The following is an 8,788-nucleotide window of genomic DNA, read 5'->3' as shown; positions in this document are numbered from 1 at the left end:
CTGGTAAAGCTAAAGTACTGATTGAGATTCAACTTTTTCTCTAAAAGCATTAAAAGCATAAAAAGAATGTCAAATCAAATCAAATCACTGTACACTGGTACAGCACATGCGAGTGAAATTCTTGTGTGCAAGCTTCGCAAGCAACAGAGGTGTGCAAAATACAATAACATAAGAACAAAGCAAAATATAAGAATGGGAATCTGAGAATTATAAGAATAAATATATGTACAAATGTAAGAATGTATGCCCATTACTGAATATGTATACGAAATATGTATATATACACGTGTGTGTGTGTGTGTGTGTGTGTGTGTGTGTGTGTGTGTGTGTATATATAAAATAAAATAAAATAAAATATACAATGTACAGAGGTTAGCAGTTGGACATTGTGCAAAAGAAATGGCACTGTATGTACATTATGGAGTGCATAATGAGGTGAGGTGTCTATAAAGTGTTCAGCAGTCTGATGGCCTGATGGAAGAAGCTGTCTCTCAGTTTGCTGGTTCGGGACCGGATACTGCAGAACCTCCTTCCTGATGGAAGTAGTCTGAACAGTTTATGGCTGGAGTGACTGGAGCATTTGATGAGGCACCGCTTCCTGTAGATGTCCTGGAGGGAGGGAAGCTCACCTCCAATTATCCTTTTGGCACACCGCACCACTCTCTGGAGAGCTTTGCCGTGTTTGGCAGTACTCATTGGATTGACCAGTACTCAGCACACTCAGCACAAGTCCAAGCAACACAGAGAAAATCTAAGGATTTTCTCCAGCTGTAGGATTATAAAAGTTGAGAAGGAAGTTCAGATTCCAAGATCATCAGTGCAAACAAGTCAATTGTCAAGCTATTTTGATGTATCACCCCTTTAACAAGGTCTGAAGGAAGACCCAAGTTGTTACCCTCAAATTAGAAGAATTTGGTTGTAATATTCAGGAAGCTACCAACACTTGGGATACCAAGGCCCAAGCCTCCCATTAACTGAAAAATGCTGGAACGCAAACATCACTGTGCACATTGAAACTGTCACGGTATGGCATGGCACACCGTGGAAGGAGTGGGGATGTGGGGAAAGGAGGACCCAGGCGCGGTGCTCTATGTACAAACAGTGTTTATTTACAGAGTGAAAACAACGTAACAATAAATGCCCGTGTTCTCCCAGACTCCCGTGTCGTGTCTCCCGTGAATAGTCCGTGTGCTCTCTGCTCCCGTGTCAGCACCCCCCGGTGCTCGCTGCTCTCCGTGCCTTCCACGCTCCTCCTGCGGGAAACAATAGCGCAGCTGTCAGGACACTCAGAAATGGCAGGCATACACTTTCTGACTAAACTTAGGGTGACTAATGTGGAGTCTCATGCAATGATCCCGCGTCGGTGGGAGCTCCAAGACTCTCCTAAGTAGCTCCCCCGACGAGCCCTGATCAGCGGCAGGTGTGTGGCTTCGGGTGTGGCCAGTCCTTCCGCAGGGCCACACCCCTCAGGCCTGCAGGTGGCTGAGCTCCATCCTCCAAGCATCCCCGCAGACATAAACACACACACTCACATCTACAATCATGGAGGAGAGCAGCAGCAATACCAAAATACATATAATAATAATAATATAATACATAACTGCTCAGGGATCCTGGGTCGCCCAGTCCCAGGACCCTGACAGTACCCCCCCTCTAAGGGTCGGCTCCCGACGACCCCAAAACAAAAACAAAAAACAGCACAACCAACCCAGGGCGGGCGGCTGGGGGAACCAGGACGGAGGGCCAGAACCAAAACAAGCAAAAACAACAAAACAACAAACCGACCCAGTCCACAGTCTCAGAGTCAGACCGCGCATCCCGCAGCGGTGCAAAAAGAAAACGAAAAGACGCCACAAACAGTCACAGGCGGCCCATCAACACAACAAGAGTTCAGGGGGCCTACCTCGAGCCCATTGGCGGCGACGTAGCAGCTCCGGCGGACGGCCCCGGGTCCGGCGGCAGCAGCAAAACAGTTCAGGGGGCCTGCCACGGGTCCGGTGGCGGCGGCGCTGCTCCTCCGGCGGCCAGCCACGGGTCCGGTGGCGGCAGAACGGTTCTGGTGGCCTGCCACGGGTCCGGTGGCGGCGGCACTGCTCCTCCGGCGGCCTGCCACGGGTCCGGTGGCGGTGGAACGGTTCCGGTGGCCTGCCATGGGTCCGATGGCAACGTTGCTGCTCCGGTGAGCAACAGCGAGGCGTGGCAACAGGTCCATGACGCGCCGATCGCTGACGTGGACGCACCGGACGTGGACGGCGAGGAGGCCGCGCTAGACGTGGAGGTCCCTCCGGTCCGCTGACCTCCTCGGCCGGCAGCGAGAGCTCCTCCTCGGCCGGCAGCGAGAGCTCCTCCTCCGGCTCGCTGAGCTCCTCAGCTGGCAGAGCGGGCTCCTCCGGCTCACTGAGCTCCTGCTCGGGCATGCCGAGCTCCTCCGGCTCGCTGAGCTCCTCAGCTGGCGGTGCGGGCTCCTCCGGCTCGCTGAGCTCCTGCTCGGGCATGCTGAGCTCCTCCGGCTCGCTGAGCTCCTCAGCTGGCGGTGCGGGCTCCTCCGGCTCGCTGAGCTCCTCAGCTGGCGGTGCGGGCTCCTCCGGCTCGTTGAGCTCCTGCTCGGGCATGCTGAGCTCCACAGCTGGCGATGCGGGCTCCTCCGGCTCACTGAGCTCCTGCTCGGGCATGCTGAGCTCCTCCGGCTCGCTGAGCGCCTCAGCTGACGGTGCGGGCTCCTCCGGCTCGCTGAGCTCCTCAGCTGGCGGTGCGGGCTCCTCCGGCTCACTGAGCTCCTGCTCGGGCATGCTGAGCTCCTCCGGCTCGCTGAGCGCCTCAGCTGACGGTGCGGGCTCCTCCGGCTCGCTGAGCTCCTGCTCGGGCATGCTGAGCTCCTCCGGCTCGCTGAGCGCCTCAGCTGACGGTGCGGGCTCCTCCGGCTCGCTGAGCTCCTGCTGCAGCTGGACGAAGTCTGAGGTTTCCCGAGCTTGCACTACCCCCCGGGCTTTACGCAGGGTGCAAAGGCAGGCGGAAACTCCCTTGAGCTGGCCGAGGTAGGGGTTTCCCTCCAGGATTGCCTCGATGGCGTTTAACCCCACCACTCCTGCCCTTGCGTTGGTGGTGTGAGTTACCCAGTCCATCAGGCGTTGGACGCGGGTGAGGTCGCTCTCTCCGGACAAGGCCGCTGGAGTGGGCAGTGGAATGGAGGCTGCTGCTGGTGGAGAAGATGGCTGAGCGTGTGATGTGGATGGTGAACAGGATGAAACGGTAAGCGGTGAGGTAGATGTCGCGGGGGATGATTCAGCAGGTGACGGCTGGATCACTAGCCGGGCGATAGGCTGAGGTACAGCGACCAGCTGGGCCGCGGGCTGCGCTTTGGCTACCGGCTGGGCAGCTGACCGTATAAACATAGCCCCAGAGTAAACAGTTGAGGTGAGTGACGATGAATTGTCCATATGACTCACCACAGCCGGCTGTTGAGATGTCTGTGGATTTAGCTGCGGTGAGGAACGCTGGCGGCGCGAACGTCGTTTCCGTGTCGGCGTCGGGGCCGGCGTCTCAGGCAGTGAATCCACCAGCTGTCCGAGCTGGTGGGCAGCCTGAGGAGGAGAGTGGAGGTGGAGGGTGGAAAGTAGGAAGTCCAGGACCACCGCATTGAGGGAGTCCACCAGCCAGGGGAATTTAAAAAGCATCTCCTGCAGCCGCCTCTCCACGGCGTGACGCATACCTTCCGCAGGCTTCTCCCACCATAAGTCACACATGCGGTACACTTTGTCCATAATTTCCCTCCTGAGCCTCTCCTCGGAGACCGCTGGGTCCATAAGTGGCGGGATCATTCTGTCACGGTATGGTATGGCATGGCACACCGTGGAAGGAGTGGGGATGTGGGGAAAGGAGGACCCAGGCGCGGTGCTCTATGTACAAACAGTGTTTATTTACAGAGTGAAAACAACGTAACAATAAATCCCCGTGTTCTCCCAGACTCCCGTGTCGTGTCTCCCGTGAATAGTCCGTGTGCTCTCTGCTCCCGTGTCAGCACCCCCCGTGCTCGCTGCTCTCCGTGCCTTCCACGCTCCTCCTGCGGGAAACAATAGCGCAGCTGTCAGGACACTCAGAAATGGCAGGCATACACTTTTTTTTTTTTTTCTCTCTTGTGTTCTGGGGGCCTCTGGATGTCTGGAGTTTTGATCTCCTCCATACCCGCTTCACACCCTGGAGGACGGGGCTGTGGCCCCCCCACACTCCCTAGCAGATCATTACATGGAGAAACCTTTGGAATGCAAGCACGCTGATCCACACAGGTATGCACACATGGGTATTCACAGACGCGGACTAAAGCTTTCTTGGCTGCTGCCTCAAAGCACACTGTGCGCTGTCTATCTTGCGTGCTGCACAATATCGTTTATTATTTAGTAAATATTGATATCTATGGCTAGCTAGTTTATTGTGATGGTGCTTTGTTTTCTCTATTATTATGTTGCTCTTTGTTGTTTGCTGTCTCCTCTGTTTGTTTTTTTTGTTTGTTTTGTTTTTTTTTCTCCATACAGGTGACCCAGGAGTTCTTTTTTTTTTTCCTCTCTCTCTTCCCCCCCCTTCTCACCGTCTCTTCTCCCCTTTGGTTTTCTTTCTTTCTCTCCCCCTCTTTCTCTCATTCATTCCCCCTGTCCTATTTATTAAAAAAAAAAAAAAAAAAAAATGACAAAGGATGAACTGAAGCTCTGCCATCACGTAATGTCGCATACTGCTGTTTCTGATGTCATTTAGAAAAAAGAAAAAAAAAAAAGAAAAAAAAGAGGCATACACTTTCTGACTAAACTTAGACAGGGTGACTAACGTGGAGTCTCATGCAATGATCCCGCGTCGGTGGGAGCTCCAAGACTCTCCTAAGTAGCTCCCCCGACGAGCCCTGATCAGCGGCAGGTGTGTGGCTTCGGGTGTGGCCAGTCCTTCCGCAGGGCCACACCCCTCAGGCCTGCAGGTGGCTGAGCTCCATCCTCCAAGCATCCCCGCAGACATAAACACACACACTCACATCTACAATCATGGAGGAGAGCAGCAGCAATACCAAAATACATATAATAATAATACTAATAATAATATAATACATAACTGCTCAGGGATCCTGGGTCGCCCAGTCCCAGGACCCTGACAGAAACTAGTTTTATATTACCACGCAGTGTAAAGGTGGTAACCAAGAAAGAAGCCCCCGCTCCAAAATCAACACCTTTGCAGCTGCCCATGTGGAAGAGCCTTATGCCTTCTGGAGAAAAGTATCTGAGACAAAGATTGAGCCACTTGAGCCTAAACTAACCCAGAAACAGATTCAGCATAATAATATCTGCATAATACATGCAGGTATTAAAGACATGCATGTCTTTAACAACTTTAAAAAATATATATTTTGCATGTTTTATCAATGCCAACTTTTCAAAAGTGTTTTACAAAGCCATTATTTTATTATTAATTTTACTGTTGACAGCAAAACAAGTATTGAATAAAGTTAAATAAGTGAACAATTTCTGATTTAATAATGGTGTCTGTCCTAAAGTGTTAACTGTAAGTAATGACAGCACCTTTTCCTTATTTTATTTTCACACCATTTGAAGTTGTTAACTCACCTGAAAATGGGCAATACTATATCACGTGATATTTAGAGTTTGAGTGAGGTGGACAATATTAAGGTGGCTTAAGGTGAGTAAAACATACACACATTCACTACAAGTCAGTGTCCGAATAACAGATTCAATTAAATTCTGTCTAGTTTGATTTTTCCTTATATAGAGCCAAATCACAACACCTGTCACCTCAAGGTGCTTTATATTGTAAGGTTAAGACTCGACAATAAATTACAGATACAGTCTATGGTCTGGATTTTCAACTGTGTGCTCAGCAGTCTTTTATCCTGTTGGGTCCTTTTTGTATTAGTCATAGAAAGTCAAAAACTAGCTCACCCGGCAACTTCCTTCAGCATGTCATTTAATTTTCAGAAAGCAGGATGTTTCGTAGGTCCAAACACTTCCTGTTGTGGTGTTTTCAGAGGATGTCTCCTCATGCATTATGTCAATGGATGCCATTTGAGGTGAGTGCTTTGTTCTTCCCGGCACACTTACTTCTTTGACATCTCAGGAGAGAGCAAGAGAAGATTAAAACAAAGGAAGACAGCATGCTCAGTCAAGGGAAGAGGACAGAAGACCATGAGAAGTTGTCTACCTTATAGCTCGATCTGTTTACATTAGACTTTTAACTTTTAAACTTTTAATAGCATTTGAATTTTTCATTAGATTTGAAGTGAATCTGCACATGTCAATGCTGAAGGCTACTCAGCAGCTATGTGTCAGCAAGAATTTCTTCCTGATTCTAAGGGGTCAAACACGCATTTTGTTACAGCAGTGCCGTCTGTTAATTCCAAACATTAAAATCTACGTGTGTGCAAATAGACAAAAAATTTCAGGCTGCTGCTTGTTTCTCTTCTGAACGTAACCTTTGGTTGGGTTATCTGTTAATAGAATATCAGTTCAGATTGCTCTACTTGCACTAAGTCTGTGGGTGTATATGAGTGGTTCAGGACCATGGACAGAGGCTCAGACAGTTGTGCAGCCTGTTATTGAATGTTCTGCTGTTGGAGACTCCCTCCTCCGCTTATTACCATCACTAATGTCATTGTTGGTGATTACTATAGCAATAAAAAATACAGAAGATGATCCTGCACACACAGAAAACAAGCTCTGAGGACTGAGGTAAAACAACTTGTAGTACAGTTTTTTCATCTCATAAATTAGGATACATATGTGATCATTTAGAACTTTTTTCTTTCTGACACTGATGTCATTTGCTGGTTTTATGCTTAGTATGTAACAGAGAAAGTGCAGACGAAATTATAGTAACTTTTCTGAACCCTTGTCTTTACCCAGATTTTTGGCAAGCATTAACCAGTGCCAAAGTTTGTGCCCTAAACTGGTTTAATTTGTTTTTATTCGTTGAGTCCACTGGCTAACTAAAAATAAAGACATAAAAAAATGAAAATGATTCTCAAAATTGAACAAAATGATGATTTTGCAGTTTGGAACAGGAAAAAGAAGAAAAAAGGGATGTGGAACCAGATGTTATCAGCAGCTGTAAAATGTCGTTGTCTCACATGTTGAAACACTGAATGGTGCATGTTATCTTTAGATACATCACTTGCAACAGTGGCCCACTGAGTTCGCAGCTAAGGAGAAGTGAAAACACATTCAAGTGGTCACTTAGTGGTTACACAATAGTTTGTGCAAGACCATAGCTTTGCAGATTTCACAGTTAAAAAGTGAAGTTGCAAAAATAGGATAAAAACTGTCATGTCTCACAGTTTACTCGTGGATTGAGTAAATTGTGATGATATTTGGTTCTATAACTTATGTATCTACAAATGCACATTTTACATAAATGTTTACAGAGTTGTGTAAAAACTAAAAAGAGAGAGAGAGAGAGAGAGAGACAGACGTTTTCACAGGACTCGAGTCCAAGAGCTTAACAAAAATTACATATACCATTCCTGCTCATGGGAATTAAAAAAGGAAGCAAAAGCCAATTAATGATAATCAAATGTATTTGATTAACTGATAATTAGTAAGTGTTAGACCTCAGTTAAAGCAGATGTTTTGACAGTTTATCGGTCTGAAGAATTCAGGTATCTGTTAAGGCAGTGCCAGAGCCTCCCCAGGTGTGGACTTCAAGCTAATTCAACCTAAAATCAAACCAAACCAAGCAATTCTCACAGTAACAGCAAAAAATCTAGGAGCGAGATGTAGCTCCTAGATTTTTTGCTGTTACTGTGAGAATTTAAAGGCCTCAGTTAATATGTTAAATGTTAAATTCTTGACAGTACAATTAGAAAAAGACAGAACAACTTGTTAGCTTGTTTGAAGGGATTACGAATAGAAAGTCTGTTCTCTCCAAATGAACGTGGCAGTGTGGTTTAGTTTTGCAAAGTTATGTCTGAACAAATCACAAGACTTGTGGAATTAGGTCCTATGGAAGGAATGAGGTAGGATACTGTCAAGCATGGCATAGGGGTGATGATTTACGGCTATTGTGCTGCCACAGGACCTGGGCACCTTGAAGCCATTGAGTTGACCATAGACACCAAGATATTCTAGAGACACATGTGATCTGCCTGAGAGCTAAAGCTTGGACCAAATCGATTCAATGATCCTAAGTGCAGCTGGAAACCTACAAGACGATGGCCAAAAAAAAGGAAAGGAATCACCTGGCTGAGGCATAGTGGTCGGCCCTTAAGAGCTGTTCTTAAACGAGTATTTTAAAAACAGTTATTACAAGTTATTGCTGCTGTAGGTACACGGTACTGAATCATGGCATGTACTTAATGTTTCACAGGACTGCATCGTTCCCAGTGAAAACTCTCTTTTTAACATGACTGTATTGTATATCCCACTATGCTGTGAGAAAATTTGCTTGACACATTTGATGTAGGTTACCTAATGAGTTTTCTTTTAGCCCTACAATTTATTAGTTAATTTACTATCTGACAGTGTAAGATTTAGAGAGGCTCCAACCAGACCGGTTTTCACTTGAAACAGTGTGATGTGGATTACAGTCTTTCCTTTTTTGTTATGCTCTCTGTTTTTCTTTCCTCCCTTTGTCCGAGTCTGACTCTAATCGCTCTCATTTATCTAATCTGTTGTTTCAGCTTTCATTTTATTCCCTGTCATCCCACAGGCCTTTAAAGGAACCCAGCTAAAGAAAACAGGTATTGCAGCAGAGCTCCACTGAGGACTCGTATGTGACTGTGGACAACACATTCCACACCTGC

The 8,788-nt window shown here is 47.3% G+C and overlaps 1 protein-coding gene across 1 annotated transcript; it reads right to left on the bottom strand.

Annotated features, from left to right (window-relative positions):
- Nucleotides 1–1,899: 1,899 nt before the first annotated feature.
- On the bottom strand, nucleotides 1,900–3,630 carry LOC146704305 (uncharacterized). Its single transcript, XM_085465119.1, has 2 exons — nucleotides 2,236–3,630; nucleotides 1,900–1,960 (listed from the first exon to the last, which is right to left on the bottom strand). Exons 1-2 carry the CDS (start codon nucleotides 3,435–3,437, stop codon nucleotides 1,900–1,902), a joined length of 1,263 nt encoding a protein of 420 aa, XP_085321245.1. The 5' UTR covers nucleotides 3,438–3,630.
- Nucleotides 3,631–8,788: the final 5,158 nt, after the last annotated feature.

The sequence above is a fragment of the Copadichromis virginalis genome, linkage group LG7 (assembly GCF_057382275.1).
Source record: "Copadichromis virginalis isolate Kocher_CV1m ecotype Utaka linkage group LG7, C_Virginalis_male_GT1.1, whole genome shotgun sequence".
NCBI classification, from domain to species: Eukaryota; Metazoa; Chordata; class Actinopteri; order Cichliformes; family Cichlidae; genus Copadichromis; species Copadichromis virginalis.
The sequence above is the reverse complement of the archived record's forward strand: the minus strand, read 5'-3'. Positions and strand labels throughout refer to the sequence as shown.

Excerpts from the sequence above, each read along its gene's own strand:
- LOC146704305 (XM_085465119.1), bottom strand. The coding sequence starts at position 3,437 with ATGGACAATTCATCGTCACTCACCTCAACTGTTTACTCTGGGGCTATG. Across the intron at positions 1,961-2,235 it reads CGCCGTCCACGTCCGGTGCG|GCCGCCGGACCCGGGGCCGT; the intron begins TCCACGTCAGCG and ends TGTTTTGCTGCT.